This window comes from Leopardus geoffroyi, chromosome B3 (assembly GCF_018350155.1).
Source record: "Leopardus geoffroyi isolate Oge1 chromosome B3, O.geoffroyi_Oge1_pat1.0, whole genome shotgun sequence".
NCBI lineage: Eukaryota > Metazoa > Chordata > Mammalia > Carnivora > Felidae > Leopardus > Leopardus geoffroyi.
In genome coordinates, this window is record NC_059337.1 from 69141394 (window position 1) to 69163292 (window position 21899).

The 21899-nt window shown below is 42.2% G+C and overlaps 1 protein-coding gene across 19 annotated transcripts in view; it reads left to right on the forward strand.

Annotated features, from left to right (window-relative positions):
• RYR3 (ryanodine receptor 3) overlaps nucleotides 1-21899 on the forward strand; it is a 529106-nt gene that overhangs the window by 234074 nt on the left and 273133 nt on the right. For all 19 annotated transcript variants that reach the window (XR_006704802.1, XR_006704801.1, XM_045450137.1 and 16 more), the window contains exons 6-10: nucleotides 1938-2050; nucleotides 2914-3013; nucleotides 6797-6890; nucleotides 11735-11809; nucleotides 14386-14542. Coding sequence is in view for 17 of the 19 variants with exons in the window: in XM_045450137.1 (XP_045306093.1) it covers nucleotides 1938-2050; nucleotides 2914-3013; nucleotides 6797-6890; nucleotides 11735-11809; nucleotides 14386-14542 (539 nt within the window). In the remaining 2 variants the exon portion in view is untranslated. The remainder of the gene's footprint in view (nucleotides 1-1937; nucleotides 2051-2913; nucleotides 3014-6796; nucleotides 6891-11734; nucleotides 11810-14385; nucleotides 14543-21899) is intronic.

The window sequence follows — 21899 nt, forward strand, 5'->3', positions numbered from 1 at the left end:
TAAAATTCCACAGTGATGTGTTTGGGCATGGATCCTTTTTGTTCCAAGTCTCACAAGAATGGACCCTTTTGTGGGTCTCTCTTCACTGTGGTAGGGACTCTGTGGGCTTTCTCAGTCTGAATGCTTGCCTTCCAGCTTTGGGGAATGTTTAATACTATTTCTTCATTAATTCCTCACTTTGTTTTCTCTGTTCCTGCTTTCTGAAAATCCACTAGATTGGTTTTCTGATTATCTCTTTACTCCTATTTCTAATCTTTCTCTTCATTCTTTTTTTTAAAAATGTTCAAACATTTATTATTGAGAGACAGAGACAGAGCATGCACAGGGGAGGGGCAGAGAGAGGGGGAGACACAGAATCTGAAGCAGGCTCCAGGCTCTGAGCAGTCAGCACAGAGCCCAACACGGGGCTCAAACTCGTGAACCACGAGATCATGACCTGAGCCAAAGTCGGATGCTTAACTGACTGAGCCACCCAGGTGCCCCTCTCCTCATTATTTTTGGGAGCGTTTTTCAACTTTATCCTATAAGTCTATTGTTTCTTTCTCTCTCTTTCAGGATACAAGGGTTTTTCTCCAAAGGGATCATTCCTGGACACTTTCATTGCCATTTCATGAATGAAACTTTTTCTTACCTGAGATGATTAATTATATGAATTTTTAAAAGTTTTCTTTGGCTCTCCATAATCTTTGTTTTCTCCAAGTCCCTTTGCTCAGTGTTTGTTTTGTTCTTCTCATTCATGTTAGTGACTTGGCTCAGATGTCAGGTGATCCTTGGTGTCTTTTCATGTTTAGATCAAGGCAGTAAGAGCTGACCGGAAGCCCTGAATGTGTGGCTGTGGCTTGCCATCTGTTAAGCCTTACTTTTGGGTAATGTGTCAAGGATTACGCATTTCACTGCAGATGCCCAGACAATAGTATTTTTTATCTTGGGTGGTTGGGCTTCCCTAAAGAGGAATCCTTGAATTTGAGGTGAGGAGAAGACTTAGGATCACAGCTGGTGTATGAGGAATAGAGGCCCAGGGAAAGGAGCTGGGGCTTTACTAATCAGGGCATAAAATGTTAACGATTCTCTATTTTTAGCAGTAGTTTTTACTTTCTTGTTTGACAGTGCTTGATATTACAAAACCATAACTTTGATGGTTGGTCATTCCATGGATTTAACTCTTAATCTTCTGTAGGGTAGAGAAGGAGGGGTCATCTGGCTGTGCTGGGTATAGAGAAGGATGCCAGGTGATAAAAGTTCCTTTATAGCTTTTAGCCAGTTCTCCTGCTTTCAAGCCCATCTTCTGTTGCTACCTTCACAAGTAACTTATCTCCCATTCCAGAGACTTCCTGAGAAATTCGAAGCAGGGATGACCTTATTTCTTGAGATCAACTTCTCCCTTTTCTTACTTAAGGACTTGGGTGTTAGCTTGTCTATGCTGAAAGCATCTGTCTGCTTTCCTTTTGCCAAATTGTCCATTTCTCTTCTTTGCTATGAACTTCTCACCTGTTGTCTGAGTCTTTGTAGATTCAGGCCTTTTGAAAATCTCTGATGTTTTAAGTAGAATTACTCACGTTTCAGTAGAATTTCAGGGAGAGTATGGCAAAAAATAAATGTGTGTAAGTAGTCAGTAGACGCATGAAGTCAGTTCTTAAAGATTTGTAAGGACCTATGATGAAAACATTTCTCTATATGTATTAAAAATACTCAAAAGCTTCTGTAGTTTCTGGATTCCAATACTCTCTCCCAAACTCTGTTTTCCTGTCACTGGAAAAAATGAAAATGATAAGACAGTCGAGCAGGTATGGGGCTAAATAGAAATTGAGGTCTGGAGTTTGTATATGTGTGCACATGTGTGCTTGAGGGATTGTTCTCAGGAGAAAGGAGAATGAGGGACTGACTTAGGGACACTGGTTTCCATGAAGCAATGACTAACTCAAGGAGCATTTATGTAGGAGAAGCCTGTTGGTGGACCATACATCCTGCTTCCAAACAGAGATCCGAGGGAGAGAAAGTTCGAATTGGTGATGACCTCATCCTCGTCAGCGTGTCCTCTGAAAGATACCTTGTAAGTACTTCCTACCAGGCATCTTTTCATTTCTAGAATATTTTCCTTTAGGAACTAATGGCCAAGGCGAACTGAGCCACAATAGGATGGGTAGGTTAAGAAACTTTTACGTGGTGTACTGGAGAGGTGGTTGGATTCTCTCCCTTGTCACATTCTCATGGGGCCTGTTCGTTATCCTTTCAGAGTAAGATACTGGGCCCATCGAACTCTGCCAAAATACCCTGGGCACTTTCTGAGAAAACCAACGTGAGCTACTATTATTCTGAATTTCTCACGTGGTTTAGTTCTTGTCCAGTGAACCAGCCAAAAAGAACAGGATCTAGGAAAATAAGCTTATGTTGGAGGAATGGAGAATTTAAAATGTTTTCGGCAAATGGGATGTCACAGTGGTTGAAAGATGCCGGTGAGATTTTGCACCTGGGGATGAGTGTTAGTCTCCCTCGGGTGTCTGAATATCAGAGAAGTGTCTAGAGATAAGTTTTTAAGCTTCTCAGCACCCATCTTGCCAGCAGATTTTACTTTGCCTAGAACAAATGCTGGAGTAATTGTTCCCATTTGTGAATTCTCTTCTCCCAGCAAGAACAGACATTTTATGACTTCCTGTTGAATCGGGGATCCAGCTGAGGGGATGAAGTCAACACTTGTCTGCCTCCTCTGTGGCAGAAAACTTCCTCTTCCCTGAAGGAAGTGTCCCCCTTTGAAGCATGCTTCTGGATTGGGTGTAGCAGTCTCCCACAGGCTATGCAGAAAGAGCCTGATGACAGTGAGATTCTTTAACTCAATCCTTGCAGTTTTAGGTGAGCTGCTTCTGCCAGGACTAGGCCGGTTATTTAAAGGATGTCTCATTTCTGTTTCTGCTGCAGCATCTCTCCGTATCAAATGGGAACATACAAGTGGATGCCTCTTTTATGCAAACACTCTGGAATGTACATCCCACGTGCTCAGGAAGTAGCATCGAAGAAGGTGTGCTTTTTTTAATATGCATTCAGCCCTCAGCCTTCCAGTCTGTCTTGAGCTGTATATATTGACGTTTTCTGCTGCTTCCCAGCTCCTACCTAATGCCTTGCTACACAGCTAGCATTATTTTAGTCCACCTGAATGTCTTTCTCTGATGTGGGTGTGGATTATTTTCTGTCCTGATTTCTGATTACATGGACATTCCTGACAACATCTTTTAATCCTTTAGAGCCCACCATTCTTTTAGTACTTATGCATGCAGGATTTGGATATGTACTTTTCCTCTCCTGCTGACTTCTCATTTTCATTTATGGTTACTAGTTATCAGTGTATAGGTCCCAGCCACTTCAGTCTTGGAAGAGATTATTTGCCAAGAAGGTGATACTGTTACTATCTCTCCAGACAGGTGGAAGAAGGACTTTCTCCATACTAAAAGTGTGTTTGGTCATTTGTTTCTACTTGTGTTTTTGCAGGGCCATTTCACAATAACAAAATGTTCTCAGTGTTTTATTCTTCCCTTGGAAGTAAGATCCTCAAAGTTTGTTCAACATATCCTATTTCTTGGAGCCGGCAAAGTCAATGCACCTTTCAAGTTAACAGAATTAATATACTGGCCTTACCTTATCCATGGGTAGTATTGCAGCTGAGCAGAATAATCAAATGCCAGTGACCCTGTAGGTTATATTACATTTTGGCACCTTACAGCAAGATCAGAATTTTAAAGAAATACTCCTACCGTGGCTTTAATCCGATTTTTAATCTTGAGCCCAGTAGTTTCAAACTAGGAATGCCCTTCTATGATGACATGTTTGAAAATAGAGGGAAACCTAAGGGTGTCAAGGCAATGCTCCAGTTGTAGAAGGCATCGTGTTGTAGCCGAAGAGTCAGGAAATGACAGATTTTTAACTCTGTCCGCAACTCATGGAAGGCTTTAAAAAGGCAGGCTATGCTTAGCCCTCTTCTTTTACACCAAAACTAACTCACCACCCTGAGTCTGTTGTTATTGCCTTTCTGTAAGAAATCAAGAAACTGGGGTTCAGTCTTCTTGAAGGAAGAGTCTTGACTGACTCTTCTCCATATTTTTCGTTTTCACTGGAGGAATAAAATTATTTCCCAGTCCCAACAGACAACTTGTGGAGATTAATTAAGGAGTGTTTGCAAATCACATAATAAAGGTCCTTATCGAAGTTTTGAGTGCCCTTGTAATTTAGCCTGGAAAGCTCATCACCTGAGTCATCTGGCCCTGCAGAAAATGCCCTCTCAGCATCCCCTGGTGAGAAGCCCACTTCAGCCCTGAGAGCATAAGTGATCCTCCTCATGACCCTTCTTTCCTGAATATTGCCCTCATAGATTTCAATTAGGAAGAGCCATAATGCACCAGCACTTGGAGATTTTCTGCGTGAATGGAATATTGATTGGAGGAGCCTGAGGACTGCAAAGGATAGATCCAAATGGGGCGTGGCCTCACCATCATGAGATGACCGAGAGGTTAATCAAGAGCATGATCATGGAAGATTTTAATTTTTTGAAATAAATTGGCTGTTAAGATTTCCCCTACAGTATATCATGAATCATTTTAATGCAAAAGAGGTTGTACAAGTGAAACTCTTAGTATAGTAAGGTAGAGGAAAATTGGGGAAGGATTTGTGAATATTCAAGGAAAGTTTAAGAAGAACTTGCCTCGCCTGGTTAAAAAAAAAAGTGAACAATGGAATATCACACTGTCCCTGTACAAAATACATTGATAAACAGCCCTTTCTCCTTTGGCATGTTTCTCTTTCTTACTGTTAATTCAACACCCAGAATACTTCGTTAGTCCCTAGTATGATATAGCTGTGTGATTTTTTTTTTTTTTGTAAGTCCTGATGCAGACATTGAGCATATATTAAGTCCATAGGTCTCCTGAGATCAGACTGGCCTAGAGAATTTTTTTTACCCAAAGTGATAACAAATTGACAAATTTTGCTTTCTTCGTACAAGTAAACCTCAGACTAGAATCCTGCTCCTAGTATGTTTTTTGAATTAAGGCTCAGAATTTATTTGAAGACTAATGGGTCATCATGCACTTGAAGCTCATTGTTTTCCATACATCTTGGAACTCTGTGGCTATTGAGATTCCTTAGGCTGAAAGCTAAGTGCTTATCGGTAGTGCCTCACCCACTGTGGGATACTGGAATGTCATTTTGCCTCCCCTTGGTGCTGTGGGATGGGCATCCAGGTTTTATCTGTGTCAAATGCATTCGAAAGCCAGCTTCCCCTAAGACAGCTCTTTTTTATATATATGTTTTTTTTAATATATGAAATTTATTGTCAGATTGGTTTCCATACATCACCCAGTGCTCATCCCAAGCGATGCACTCTTCAATACCCATCACCTACCCTCCCTCCCACCCCCCCCCCATCAACCCTCAGTTTGTTCTCAGTTTTTAAGAGTCTCTTATCCTTTGGCTCTCTTCCACTCTAACCTCTTTTTTTTTTCCTTCCCCTCCCCCATGGGTTTCTGTTAAGTTTCTCAGGATCCACATAAGAGTGAAACCATATGGTATCTGTCTTTCTCTGTATGGCTTATTTCACTTAGCATCACACTCTCCAGTTCCATCCACGTTGCTACAAAGGGCCATATTTCATTCTTTCTCATTGCCACGTAGTACTCCATTGTGTCTATAAACCACAATTTCTTTATCCATTCATCAGTTGATGGACATTTAGGCTCTTTCCACAATTTGGCTATTGTTGAGAGTGCTGCTATAAATATTGGGGTACAAGTGCTCCTATGCATCAGTATTCCTGTATCCCTTGGGTAAATTCCTAGCAGTGCTACTGCTGGGTCATAGGGTAGGTCTATTTTTAATTTTTTGAGGAACCTCCACACTGTTTTCCAGAGCGGCTGCACCAGTTTGCATTCCCACCAACAGCGCAAGAGGGTTCCCGTTTCTCCACATCCTCTCCAGCATCTATAGTCTCCTGATTTGTTCATTTTGGCCACTCTGACTGGCGTGAGGTGATATCTGAGTGTGGTTTTGATTTGTATTTCCCTGATGAGGAGCGATGTTGAGCATCTTTTCATGTGCCTGTTGGCCATCTGGATGTCTTCTTTAGAGAAGACGACAGCTCTTAGTAACAGTTTGCTGATCTCCTTCCCAGCTTCCTCTTTATTCCCCATGGCTGCAATTTGATTGGGATTTTGCCACAAAACGGACACATCAAGATTGTAAGAGCTTATCCAGGAATTTTGTGTTGGATGTATTTTCATCCTAAGCAACTAGAAAATCCTTCCCTTCCTAATACTAGCAACATAATTTTCCTTGTAATGATGTGAATCGACACTTTTCACCCTACATTTTGATGTTGGACTTGCTCATCTCTGAAATTCTATTTAACTTTCGATGTTAGAATTGTTTTGACTTTCTTGGGGCGCCTGGGTGGCTCAGTTGGTTGAGCCTCCGACTCTCTTGATTTTGGCTTGGGTCATCATGCCAGGGTTGTGGGATCGAGCCCCACATGGGGTTCTGTGCTGTGTGTGGAGCCTATTTGGGAGTCTGTGTGTGTGTGTGTGTGTGTGTGTGTGTGTGTGTGTGTGTGTCTCTGTCTCAAATAAAACAAAGAATTTTGACTTTGTTGTCTTTCCTTCCTGAGGCCAGAATTCATGGAATCTGCCCTTTTCCAAATGCTTCTTTCTTGGTGTTTTCTATAACTGACTCAATGCTGTGTGAATTTATCCTTTTTACACCTGGTGTTCTCATTATTAAATTTCCTGTCAGCTCATAGTAGAATATAATTCTCTCACAGGATACCTACTTGGTGGGCATGTAGTACGTCTCTTCCATGGTCATGATGAGTGTTTGACGATACCATCTACAGACCAGAATGACTCCCAGCACAGGTAAGGCGATAGCATCATCCTTTTCCTAGGTGTTTCAGTCTCGGGTGACTCAGACTAATCCACAGATGAATTCTGTAAGCATTGGTCAGTGGACATCAACCGTACCCAGCCATGGTATTGTAAAACAGGAAGGGCAGTGCCCTGGAGCTCAAGCACAGGAGTACCTGGCCACACCTGTTGCTTCTTAGGCAAGCAGTTCTGTAATGCTTCCCAGTGCCTTCATTTTCTTTGAGTGCTTCTCTGAGGAGTTTCTGGTAGCATTCATTGTAGATTGAAGCACCCACTAATCTTTGTAGTGAGTTTGTGCACTTAACTCATTCACTGGGGGCTTCAAAGGCAGATCATCTCTCTTTTTCCCCTCTCAGGTACTAAGTAATTGAGGTGGAGTTTGGTGATTTCATTTTGCTTATTACTAAATAGGATTGGAGAAACCAAATAACAGTATCCAACAGGAGCTAGATTTAGCAGGGATGGTGCCAAGGGACACATGTAGATGACACTTCTGAGGGTGATGCTTTCTGTGATCCTCTGCTTAACTCCTCAACAAATGTTTTTCAAAAATTCAAAACCAGGAGATAGACGATACTAATCCAGGTCTTAAATTCATTCTGCAGTGTCCCTTGGTAGCCTGTTGATCACCAAAGGAACAGAGCCCAAAAAGCTTGGCCCCTGTAACTATAGAAATGTGGTAAATAATTAAAAAAATTAATTGGATCCAAATTAGGTGGAATTTGTGACAGCAGTGGGTGATCTCCCAGTGGTAATACATTCTATGTTTTTGTGAATTGCCTGTGGGAACCTTGTTAACTGCATTTCTTTTACTTCATTTGACACATGGGATCAAGTCCTCACAACTAAGAGATCCTCTAGCTCAGGCTCCTGCCAAAGGTCACTTACCGGCTGCTTTCAGGTGGTAGCTTAGAAGCCAGGCTGCTGACACTCCCACCAGTGCTTGTTCCTGATCAGATGAACTATACAAGGACCTTCAGGAGCAGAGCAGTGTGCTCAAACATGTTAATGTGTGTCTTAGAAACCATGCATTGGCAGTATGTATCCCTATTGTGCTGAATCTCTTCCTACTTGCTCTGTCCTCTGAATATCTCTCCATGGGAACCAGATGTGACCCAGAACACTGTCTAGGACGCATAAAGTGCAGACCTGTGGCAAGTGCCTAATTAATTCACTGACTTCCTCCCTGGCATTGGTCCAGTTAACTGACAGTTATCTCTGAGATACGGTGTTAGGCTGACCTAATTTCCTTAGAATTAAGGATTCCCTACCCTAAATAATGTTATGTGATTCTATGCAATGGTGATTTTCTTTTTCTTGATTTTAAATGGTAAAATGATGCAATAGCCTGGGTACTATCTTTTAAATATTCTGCACTAAAGGGAAGATTTGCAGGTGGGTAAAGACCTGAAATTTTAGGAATTTTGCAGTCAGCTACCTCTAAGATGGAATACATCTGAACTCGTTCTTTCTTCCTATTCCAGTTCTTCTTGAAAGGGCAGGAATTTGGAAAAAAAGAAATGATAACCTTGTGCATGACCCTTGACCCCCCCCAGCTCACTGACCCCCAACACACACACACATTAAATTTGAACCAAATTAGTAGCAGCCTGGGCAGAAACTCTGCTTGGAGAAGCCCACCTTTTGGTGGCCATTCCTGGCGAGTACTTTAACAAGAGCCTGATGAAAAGGAAAGACTGTACAAATATTTGAAAGGAGGTGCTGGGAAGAGTGAAACAGATGGAGAGGAATTTCCCAAATGGCATCCTGAAGCAGGCATGCATGCCATCATTGAAATAAGACAAAGGTGACCTTCCCTTGGTTGAGGATTCTACAGGATCTAATATGGGGGGGGGGGTGGATTTTACAGGTAAAAGAGCCTTATCCCTTTCCTTTATAAGGAAGCATGAAGGGGTGAGTAAGCAGCTATTCATTATACTACAACCTGAGATTCTGTGTCAGTGGGTCTCAATGAAAAGAGGATGCAACCTCGTCATTGTCTTGTGGTGTCAGGAAAATCCTCAGAACTGGCCAGGATGGCCAGGAATACTGAAATCTGGGAGACAACAAAGGAATAGGGAATCAAGAATTCACGAAAAGACACCAGCAGCCATGAAGGCGTGCAGGTGATTCCAGAGTGAGGGTGCTGACTTTCCAGAGGAAATCATTTCTATTCCTTCTAAAGCCTGAAAGCACCAGGCCAGGTAGAGTAACAATCTAGCATTCTGAGATCTGGTCTTTGGCTGTGCCTCTGGCTTGTCAAGCACCCTGGGGTAAGTCACTTAACCTGTTAAAGCTGAGGCTAAGCTGTCAGCCAAGCTTTCAAAGTGCCTCAGCTCACCACCCACTCTACACTTCTCCTTGGGTAATTGTCTTATAGAACAAGAACAGGTTGTTTCAACCTCTGTAACCGTACAAGATTAAATGGAGCAGGCTGCCCTCAAGTTTCCCAGGTGGGAGGGACTAACCTTCCAGAATTCTTCAGATGTCAGAGGGAGAGAATTCTGTAACCCTGTGACCTGGGGTGAGCTGCTCCCACCCTCTTCACCTGAGAGACACTTCCAGTCCTGAGTGGGGAGACACATAAATGAAAACCTCAGCAAGTGTGGGTGAGTAGGAGGTCAGCGCAATGCCGTTACCATTCTAGGCTTGGCACAGAGACACCTGGGCAATTAGAGCTCTCAAGTCACACAGGATTTCTTTCTTAATATTTACTGTGTGTTTCCTGATTCCATATACATTTGGACAAGGTTTAGAATGTGTTCTATAATCCCACCACCCAGAGGCAACCACTATTAACATAACATTTCAGTGTTTCTGTGCCATGTAATGTGTTATTCTATATTTGACATAAATATCTGTATTTAAAAAAAATTTTTTAAGTTTATTTGAAGAGAGAGTACACAAGTGAGGGAGGAACGGAGAGAGACGGAAAAAGAGAATTCCAAGCTTTCAGTGCAGAGCCTGAGGTGGAGTTCGAACTCACGAATCGTGAGATCATGACCTGAACCGAAATCAAGACTTGGATGCTTAACCGACTGAGCCACCCAGGCACCCTATAAACATCTCTATTTAAACAAAATTTGGATTGGGCCCCCTGGGTGGCTCAGTCGGTTAAGTGTACAACTTCAGCTTAGGTCATGATCTCACGGTTCGTGAGTTCAAGCCCCATGTTGGGCTCTGTGCTGACAGCTCAGAGCCTGGAGCCTGCTTCAGATTCTCTGTCTGTCTGTCTGTCTGTCTGTCTGTCTGTCTCTCTCTCTCTCCCCCTCCCCCACTCATGCTCTATCTCTCTCTCAAAAATAATTTTTTTTTAATTTTGGGTAAATTCATCTATGAATATTTTTGTGCATGTCCTTTACTTCAAAAAACACATTACCTTTTCACAACCATTCTGTGACTAAAGTCCTGAATCAGGCTCATTTTATAGATAACAAAGCTCCGTACAGAGCTGTGAAGGGACTTAACAAGGTCACACACCTAAGAGAGTCAGACGGAGGTCTGCCCAACTCCCAAGCTGCTATTTTCAACCAACTCATAATGATGTTACTTATTCAGATAAAAAATAATAATTGCCCATTTTCTCTCATCTCTACTGATTACCTGTTGTCTCAAAATCTAGATCAAGATCCTCAGGGAGCTTGAGTGATTCAGTTGTAGTATAGAGAAACCTTCTGTGGTAGAGGTGGGATTTTAAATTAGTGCAGTTAAATTCAATTAAACGACCTGTCTTGATCTAAGGTCACAAGATTCTCAAAAAGAGCCTGGATTCAGTATACCAGGTAATCTGGGACCACTATTCATGAGACATACTCTTCAACAAGGATAGTTAACTTACATGGGTAGGTTGGTCCCTATTGTATGGCTTGAAAAATAGAGTTTACTGATCATCAGATAAATATCAAGCAAACCCAAATCAAGGGACATTTTGCAGAATACCTGACCACTACTCCTCAAAATTGTCAAAGTCACGGAAAATAAGGAGGGACTAAGAACAGGCCAGAGGAAACAAGGGAGACAGGACAGCTAAATGCATTGTGGTATTCCTGGATTGGATCCTGGAATGGGAAAATAAATATTAATGGAAAAACTGCTGAAATCCAAGGCAAGCCTTGATTAGCTAGCGATGACATAGCAATGTTGGTTTGTTAGTTTTTACAAATGTAACATGTACATTTATGTGTAGTATAGATAACATTAGGAGACAGTGAGACTATATACCTCTTTCTACTATCTTTGCAACTTTTGTAAACCTAAAATTACTCCAAAATAAACAACTTTATTTAAAAATAAATCAAAAAATTATCTTTAATAGAGAAAAGGAGACAAGAGCACAGTGATAAAATTATGGACACTATAGCAATTGAGCATAAAGCTTTTTGTTTTGGACTTCCTAGAATAATGGAAGTGAATTCATACTGTACTGTATATGTGTTTTAAAAGTACGAATACATTTTTTAAGAGATGGAAAACTACATCAAAGAGCTTAACCTAAAAGAATTGGAGCATTTGGTATCTGCTATGATGGTTATGTGAGTGATTAGGCTATTTTGACTGTGCAAATGGAGATGGTCCTTTTCATCATACCCCTGATGGTCCATGAGTGTCCATTATCTGTTGTGGTGAGCAGTTCCCTCCCCCATAGCACCTTTTTTCCTTCCTAAGAGGTTGAGACTGGGAAATTGTTCTTCTCTTTGAGTCAGCTTTTAGTTTTGCTGACTCTACGAGGGCTTAGAAAAGCAGCAAGGTTTGAACAATCTCTGCCGGGAGCTGTCCCCTCCCCGGTGCTGATCAGTGTCAAGCTCAGAGGAGCTAATCTCCAACTTTGCTCACAGGAGGATATTCTATGAAGCTGGGGGAGCTGGGACTCGAGCCAGATCTCTGTGGAGAGTGGAACCCCTTCGGATAAGGTAATGGAGGGTTTGGGTGGTGCTCTTTTCGTGATTATTTTCTTTTCCTATACTCTCCATTTTCTTAAATATTTCATTTGTTCCACATCACCTGGCAAACTCTCAAAAGTTCCTTGGCCCAGAGCTAAGTTTTGAAATTTTCCTGAGATTGTTTTCAAACAACAGTAACACACACACACACACACACACACACACACACACACACACATACACACACACTCTGAAGCCAGAGGACTCCGCTGCCCTGAACCCAGCCCCCAGGTCTTACTGCTCTTGCAGTGACCGGGTTATAAAAGGTGAGCTTGGATATGTCTGCTGAAAGTCATCAAAGTATTTCTCCCATTTGCTTTCTTGAACAGATTCTCTGAAACCCAGCTAGTGTTTCTCTTCTCAGTAGTATGGTTGGCTCCAGTGGAACATTAGCTTTAAATGACAGAAATAGTGGTTGTGATGGCAGGAGGTAGAGAAGACTAAAGCATCACTGCAAATGTAGCTGTGAGGAAAACCATATTTACCTGACTTGTCAGAAACAATTTTGTACCTGGGGTGGAAAGAACAGGAGGCTGAGACTTGAGCTGTGTGCCTGAGTAAAAACATGTGGTCTCCAAACATCAAAGTGCAAAGCAGCATCCAGTAATCTCTGGGCTGTTATTTTGCTGAGAGGGATTGCAAGTTAGGCTAGAGATGAACTGCTTGGGATAACAGAGGAGGGAAAGGTGTTTGGTTTTCCTTGTCAGCCTTTCCCACTGGCTCCCTGCTCAGTCTCTCCCTGAATATATGTTCATTGTGAAAGTCTCTCTTGTGAGGGTATATGCCTCCAAGGTGGTCTTCAAGCTGATCCGTAGAAATCAGAAGAAAATATTAGAACTTGTGCACACAGATACATTTAAATTTTTTACCGAGAACAACTCTTTGGAAGTTTCTGGTTTAAAGAATACTGGTTCTAAGGATCACCCACTTGTTAGCTGGCTCGAGGCATTTGTATTCTCTCCCAGCCCTGTTAAAAAGCTTGCAATAACGTACTCACATTCTCGGGATATTAAGCCTTGGTTCTTGCTTAATGGACTTCTTTAAAATGTCAAAATAGGTATGTATATATAGTTTCAGTTAAGGTTGTTTATTTCCCCAGAGGTCTAACCATGAAATTTTATTCTAACTTAAAAGATAATGAGCTCAGTTCAGTAGATAAGTGCTCCCCAAATACTTACAGTGACTTTTGTTGAATGCCAACATTTTGATGTAGGTCCATCGAAAGGTTTCCACTCAAACACGAGGTCTCTCTTACCTTAATCATCTAACCTTGCTTTATTTTTTTCCACAAAATGTATCCCCTTCTAACACAAATACATACACACACACACACACACACACACACACACACACATGCTTCTTTATTCTCTGCCTCTCCCTGGCAAGTGTAAACTGCACAAATATTTTTACTATTTCTCTTAAAGATGGGATTCTTTGTGGTAGTAGAATGTTTGAGTTGAGATAGCACATCAGAGATGACTTTGTTTTCCCAGAAATGAGCTTTCCTTATAAGGTATTCTTTTCATGTGTTTTTATATATCAAGAAACTTCAGAGGAGTGAAGGAACAATTGGAAGCCTCAGACTTCCAGTTGCATTAAATTGTTGTCTTGTCCCAAGATCATCATCATTGTTGGTGTTCTTTTTTTTTTTTCCTTTTTTTCCCTTATTTTCATTGAAGTATAATTACCATACAATGTTATATTAGCTTCAGATGTACAATATGATTCAACAATTTTATATGTTACTGGATGCTCATTAAGATAAGTGTATGCTTAATCCCCTTGATCTATTTTACCCATACCCACACCCACCTCCTCTCTAGGAACTACCAGTTTGTTCTGGATTTGAGAGTCTATTTTTGTCTCTTTGTTGTTGTTCATTTGTTTCTTCAATGTCACATATGAGTGAAATCATAAGGTATTCGTCTTTGACTTATTTCAGTTAGCGTTACACCCTCTGGATCCATCCATGTTGTTGCATATGGCAAGACCTCATTTTATATAGCTAAATAATACTCCATTTTGTGTGTGTGTGTGTGTTATTAAAAAGGTATGGTGTGTGTATATATGTATGGTTATAAGTACACATACTTATTCATCTGTGGATGGATACTTGCATTGTTTTCATATCTTGGCTGTTGTAAATAATGCTGCAATAAACATAGGGGTGCATGTATCTTTTTGAATTAGTATTTTTGTGTTCTTTGGGTAAGTACCCAGTATTGTGATTACTGGATCATTGGGTAGTTCTACTTTTAATTTTCTGAGGAAACTCCATACTGTTTTCCACAGTGGTTGTACCAGTTTGCATTCCCACCAACAGTGCACAAGGATGCCTCCTCATTGGTGTTAAGAGAGGCCACAAGAGAAGTACCATGCTGAGTTGTCAGCAGACCTGAAATACTAAAGCAAGCCAGGAGACAAGTGCTTTGTCCCTTAAGGAAGAGGGTTTAAAAGTCTGCTAGCATGTGGAAGAAAGCAGGGGAAATATTGAAATAGACATAGTTTTGTGTAAATGCAGTTTCTTGTCTGTTTCATCTGCCCAGTTGGAGTGGCAGTAACATCAGATGGGGCCAGGCTTTCCGCCTCCGGCATCTCACCACAGGCCACTACCTGGCCTTGACAGAGGACCAAGGCCTTATACTGCAGGACCGGGCAAAGTCAGACACCAAGTCCACAGCCTTCTCTTTCCGGGCTTCCAAGGTAAGGTGTGATGAAGTCGACTTTGACCTCATTTAAGAGTGAAAGCTCTGAAACTTCCAGAAAGCACTATGGCTGAAAAGAAAGTGGGCTGGAACAAGAAATTCAGCCTTCTGATAAACACTTTCTTCTTCCATCTTTTGAATTGAGTGTATAGGGGAAGGATCACAGGGATGGGTACTATTGCTCACAGGCTAATGAAAAATGTTGTTTAATATATTCTAAGTTGTTTTTAATACTTGGAAACATATGCTTCAGTCCTATAAGGCAATAAGAACATGGAAGCATGAGTTTTAATGCTATATTTGTTTAAAGCAAGGCGGCAATCTCTTTCAGAAAGATGCAGAGAAGACATAATTCTGAACAGGACCTCTTCTTGCAGTTATTTGTATTATACAAAGTCACCAGTACCTTCTTCATCTTTTTCCTAGGTTGTCTCTTCTCTCTGCTCTCACCCGTCCATCCCCAACCTCCATTAAAAGCAGACCCTCTGGTAGTTAGGTTAACTGCAACATGTAGCTTTGCCTTCTGATGTGTATATAGGCATCTGTTTTTTAAAGACTTCTTTCTATCCTTAACGTCTAGCTAGGTTTTAACTCTGCATAACTCAGAGCTGGATCTAGTTGGATGGTCAGAATTGCATGCTGAGCTAACTTCTGACAGAGAGTTGGATGCTCTGTCACTTTATGATTGTTCTGGAAAGATCACGCAAGCATCAGAAAGGCTGTGCACAGATGCATACCTAGTTATCAGGGAGCCTACACCTCCTAATGAGACAGTTCGACATCTCTTTTGGGGGTTTCATCTCTAGTTTTGTTCTTTGCTCTTTTCCAGAAATAGATCTTGATGTGTGTTCCCAACACGATTCCAGGAAGGGGTGGTTGATGATTCTGTTCATGTAGGACTCAGTGTGAAGCTGACAGATGAATTTTCCATGGGCAGCTCAACTTCTCAATGAATCAAAGGAAGACAGTCTTCCACCATTGCCCTTCTTTGAAGCAGGGGGCTCAGACTCGTTTTTTCCTTCTTTTTTATGGTCCCAGAGTCTTTATAGGCAGAGAATCTCTTTGGCATATAGGTTTTTCTCCCCAAATGGCCATATATCAGAGTTAGGCTATTTCCACACCTTTATTTCAAACATTAAAATATATAAACTTCTTACCCTAAATTTTTCTCAGATATCACCTTCCATCTGCTTCTCCTTAAATGTTGTGTTGGCTCCTTGACTTCATTCTGGTTTTCTGACCATATCTCCTTTATGTTACCTTTATTTAAGTTTTTTAGGGTTGCCAGCAAAAGAAAGATTTTAAATATAAACATATATCTATGTAGCAAAACATTTTGGGCTCCAGGAAGTTGTTTATGGCGGTGTAACTTGCTAAAAACTCAGTGAAACAAAGCAACAAAAAAAAAGTCCGAAGAACAGAGACAAGCAAGATCATATTCTTCCCTAAGACACAACTTGGACATGGGGTGTAGGGGGCAACAGCAGATGTGGGAAGTTAAAAAAAAAATCTGGGGGAAAAATGATTCATTATAGCGGATGACCAAGTAAATGCCTTTCTAAGAATGCCAGCTTGGCTTTTTCTCTCCTGGAGTGCTCTACCGTGATCCCCTCAGCCCATTCTAGATAGGCTGAGCTGGATGGATCCGTGACACTGAGGTCTTTACTGTTTCAGAAGGGGCTTTTCTTACTATAGCAGACATTCAGGTGGCCTTCCAGGCAGCTGGCAGAATCCTGTTCCAAGGGGACTCTTGCATTCCATTCCTTTCTTGGCTCAGCCTTGTGTAGGATGGCTTGGGGCTTGCCATGGTCTCTGGGGAGAGCCAGAAAAACTCAGAGCACCGTAGAGACTCCTCATAACACTCCTTCCACTTGGCACCCCTTCTGGCCTGTGAGCACATTTATCCTCAAAAGGCCCATTTCTTATCTCCCCAAGTCCCTCCATTTCTCTGCACATGGAGGCAAGCAGCTTATAGCTGAAAGTCATCTAGGTACCATGGGGACAGCCGGCCTAGCAGAGCTGGATGTAAAAGTCACCCATGAGTCACATTGTCCTATGCACTTGGCAACGTTGTTCCATTTCGGCGGAGTCACTATGTTAAAGGTTTTAAATAACTCCCAGTGCAGCAGTATTCGGCCCAGCTATGTTCATTTTAACATGGAAGGAGCTGAAATTAAAATGACCTAGGCTCCATGGCAGGCCAAGATACAGCTGTGCTCCTCCAGGAGATCGGGGCTTCCTGAGGACATTGTGTGGGCAGAGCATCTGGCATCTTAGAATGTGAAGCTACACCATAAGCAGGAGTGTATGGAGCACGCATGGCTCTGCCATACACAATGTAAAGAACTCTTGGGAGAAGAACACTAGAAATGCCTTGATTGCTCTGGAGGCTCAATTCCTCCCTAGTAAACGTGGTTTTACCTTGCTTGGTGCAGGCTCTTCTCCCTTAAATGCACGCTCCGGTGCGCTTGCCCTCACTGGGGAGTAGTGAGGCTCCCCGCAGAAAGAGACTTTTGGCTCTGTTTCTGAATGGTGTGAGAGCCATTGAGCCATCTTGCCAGCTCTTGCCTGCTATAGGTGCTATGTGATGGAGCAGATGGCAGACAGTAGTCTCAGATACCATTTCAGGATCTGGGTGGTGGCACAGGGGTTGGGGGAACTAAGTGGGAAGGCTGAGAGGTGGAGATTCTGTGTCCTTTGTGCCTTTGTGAATAGAATTAAGAGGGTAATCATCTGATCCCCTCTGTATGTTGGAGAATCTAGGAAACAGAAAAAGAGATTCCCAGGAGGGACACTCTGGGCTCATGTGTTCAGGGAAGCACTGGGTTAGCTGAGCTGTGAGTCATTTGGCACTGATGGGCTTCCCACCCCGTGTTCCTGTCTGGCTTCATTAGCCTGTGACAGCTATGACTCCTAAATTGGGGACCATGGAACAGCTGCAGGTGCATGTTAAAATCCTTAGCAGGCTGCCCTTAGGAGGAAGTGGCAGGTACCCTGTGAATCTTGTACACATAGATAGGACAGGGGTGTGACTGAGCCTTCGTGGAAGGTGCTCAAAACTAACACCTGCTGCAGTCATTGGCTCAGATGAAATCAAACCAAGGCCTTCGAGCAAGCTCTTTGAGGCATGGAGAATAATGAGCAGCATGTGATCTTGGTCAGTTTCTCTCCCTTTCCTTCAGCAGCGTGATCCAAATCAACCTGGAGGTCGGGGATGTGTTGTTGCCCCTGAACTGCAGCATCACAGCTTACTTTTTTTTTTTTTTTTTTTTAACATTTATTTATTTTTGAGACAGCATGAACAGGGGAGGGTCAGAGAAAGAGGGAGACACAGAATCTGAAACAGGCTCCAGGCTCTGAGCTGTCAGCACAGAACCCGACACGGGGCTTGAACTCGCGGACTGCGAGATCATGACCCGAGCCGAAGTCGGACGCTTAACCGACTGAGCCACCGAGGCGCCCCAACAACTTACTTCTTTAATGTGGAAGTGGTGTAAGATGGAGAATGGCTTCCAGGTCACTGAGATCTGGCCTTGACTCCCGTCTGCTCTCTGTGTGATCTTCGACACAGTCTTACTCTGGTTGCCCCTCGATTGAGGTCTGTCATAAAGGGTTAAGATCCAATCCCTGCCTGCCCTTCCATCTTATCTACATCACTTGGCTCACAGTTGCCTTGAGCGCTGGCATACTAAATATTTACCAGTCCTCGAACATGTTACTTTTTCTCACTGCTAAACCTGGACCTAGAATGCCTTCTACCCCTCCTACACACCCCCGCTCATGAACTCCTCACCCTTCCAGACCAGTGTCCGATGCCTTTTACAGAAGGAGGGCTCTTCCGTTGTCCTCCAGTAGGGCCCTGTTCATGCTTCTGTAACAGCCATCAGTCCCTGGACCGGGAGCCCCTAGATAACAGGGACCACATATGCCCCCCTTTTTGCACCCCAGCACCTGGCACAGTGTGTAGCATGTGGTAAGTGTGGAGATGGCTTCCTGAAGGCATACATGAATGTGGTCACACGCTAAGATAGGCCAAAATCCATTTCATTTTAACCCTCCTCATCTTCATAGAATTATCCTGCCATCACTGTGTAATCATTTTGGATCAGAATACTCTCCCTGTAAACATTCAAGCAGACAGATTCATTATTTGGAACATCTAAGTCAAATTTCTGTGAACTTGATTTCACATCATTTCCCCATTGTCTTGACATTGCAAAGCCATTCCCCAAGGATTGTCAGATAATGTGATTTAATATTTTCTCTAGCATAGCAATACTGTCTATTTAGCTGTCATGTCTGCACATCAGTTTACAACACTTTATTCCTCTTCGGGAAGAAGGAATTAGTAATGTTAAAGCAAGCCTTATCACATGTAGCCATTTATTTTAGAGTTATTTTTAATGATTGTACTGTAAGTCTTGAATGGTCGAGATAGAATCTCAGTTTGCCTATTTTATTGCATAAGGAAACAAAACTACAATTGCTCCTGATTGGAGGAAATTTTTCCTCAGTGTATTAAACACTAAATTCAATTTAGTCAGCATGATCAAATATCTACTAAGCACTGTGTTCTTGGCCAAACTTCCCTGTCTTTTATTTTTCTTTTAATTTTTTAATGTTTGTTTATTTTTGAGAGAGAAAAACAGAGCACAAGCAGGGGAGGGGCAGAGAGAGAGGGAAACACAGATTCCAAAGCAGGCTCCAGGCTCTGAGCTGTCAGCACAGAGCCCATGAACCGGGAGATTATGACCTGAGCCAAAGTCGGATGCTTAACTGACTGAGTCACCCAGGCTCTAAAAAATCCCTGTCTTTTAAAAACTGTACACTGTTCTCTCTGATGTGTATGGAAAGCATCTCTGTAGACTAGCCTCATGTGCCCTTTAACCTTGGCGGCGTGAATCAAGATGGCAGCTGGGCTCATGGCACATCCCTTAGGAAAACATTGACTCTGTTTATTCCAGCCCCTTTGCTTGCTCTGCTTCCTCACTGAGTTATCAGTAGGGGAAAGAGAGAAAAGGGCTAGGAGAAAACATCTACCTTAAGACTCAAATATCTAGAGACAACAGTTGTATTTCATTTCAAATAAACTACACGTGTATTTTTAAAATTTAAACCAATGATTTCTCAAGTCTTTATTGTTCAAAGTGGACCAAGTAGAGAAGCAGTCAAGGAAAACAGTGCGTGGGAAAAACCTGAGTGTGAATCCTGGCTCTCCCATTTGCTGTTCATCCTTAATGTCTTTTGTCTAGAAAATGGGGGTGAGGAAGTGTGGTTCAAACGGTTGTTGTGCAGATTCAGTGAGACAAGGAAAGTGGTCTGGGAGTGTCTCCTTATCCACGAAATGGCGGTAGTATTGCCTACCTCCTGGTGGTGGTGTAGGAATTAAAGGAGAAAGACAGAGGGAAGAGCCCCCAGGAGAAACGCACCTTCCCTAGTGCAGCAGATGAGTCTGGTCCGCCCCCCACCACCACCCAGCACACTGTAAAGTGGGAGTGAAGTCCTCCCACCCAGCCAGGTTCCAAGCAGTGTCTGAAAGTGTGTGATTTCTTTAAAGCCATTCTAAGACCTCATATTTTAGATTAGAAATTGAGAAAAGGACTCTGTTTGTGGACAAGTGAACCCAAAGGCTGTTTCTCAAAGTTTCTCCAGAGACGCCTAGGAAGGAGCCAGGCTAGCCAGGACTTTTTTGATGATATACCCCAGTATCTATGGATGGGTCTCCTCTTCCCACATTTGCTTTTCCTCTGAAACATTTTTGGGTGATTACAGTCTGTTGGAAAGGTACTTTCTTGTTGTCTGTAGACACAGGCAGTTTAATTATGTCAAATAACAAATTTCACTCTAATTAAAAAACATGAATTAGGACCTTCTCTGTTCCAGATATGCTAAATACTGATGTCATAGCTTAAAAATCACCTGTCTCTAGGGGCGCCTGGGTGGCGCAGTCGGTTAAGCGTCCGACTTCAGCCAGGTCACGATCTCGCGGTCCGTGAGTTCGAGCCCCGCATCAGGCTCTGGGCTGATGGCTCGGAGCCTGGAGCCTGTTTCCGATTCTGTGTCTCCCTCTCTCTCTGCCCCTCCCCCGTTCATGCTCTGTCTCTCTCTCTCCCAAAAATAAATAAACGTTGAAAAAAAAAAAAAAAATCACCTGTCTCTAGCCTTGTTTCTTTTCAATCTATAATTCACACTGCTGCTGGAACAGTTATTCTAAGATGCAACCCTGTGTTATCCCCCCGCTTAAAATTCTCAGTGGCTTTCCATTGCCAACACTAGCTTTTCCCAAGAGGTGTTCCAAACAATAATTTTATGAATTTTTTTTTGAAAAGCAGTTTGGCTGCATTACGCAGAGTTCAACAGATTTTTCTGTTGTTTGCTTTTTACTGTAAGACTCTTAACAGTCCATATTATGCAAGCACTAATGTTCCCTTCGACTCCTGGTGTAAGAATTAGAGCTTGTCCAAAGTCCTCTTTTCCTAGAGAAAGTCTGTTAATTTTGTGAGTTTGAGAAACATGTACCTATGATAACAACGTTCAGAGTCCTTGTTGTCCAAGTCCCTTCCTGAACTTCAGCCACACTCCTTGCCACACTATACCCATCTTATTAGAATTCAGTCCCTTTATTTTCTTTCTTGCTTCTCACTCCTAGCCAAGCTCACCTCATGTGTCATTCTTACATAAATTCATCCCTAACTCTCAGGCAGAATGGATTGTTCTCTCTCCAAAACTCCAACTGCACCTTCACTATAGACCGTATCCTCTTGCTATCATTAATGGTTTGTATGTACGACTTCTAAGTTGTATATGAGCCCAGAGCCACTTTTTCACAGAATAAATGCATATATTTTCAACCTTTCAACCTTTTCATTATAATTACCTTTAAACAACTGAAACAGTAATACAATTAATACTTAGCTGTGCTAATGGTAACCATTCAAAAACTTATGTGCAAATGAAAAATCGGCTTTGGAATTATACTTGATTTTAGATTCTTTTCTATTACTTACTAGCTATAGGACTTTGACCGAATTGCTCAAAATCTGTAAGCTTCAGTTTTATCATCTGTAGAGTAGGAAAAAGGAAAACCAAAGGACTGCTGAAAGGTTTAGAGAAAACGTTTTTAAAGTGTCATGGATAATCCGTATCACTGTGTAGATCCTTGGTAAATTCACATGATGGCATTGCCATTGTAGGGTACTTAGCAAAATACTTTGCTCTAAGTAGGTGCTAGACAAACCCTAGTTGCAATTCCCTTCCTTGTCCTTCTAGCAATCTTAAATCATTCTGGAGAGCAGCAACTTAATCATTTAAACCAGGTATTTATTCAACACTTGTGACATGGTCATGACCATTTC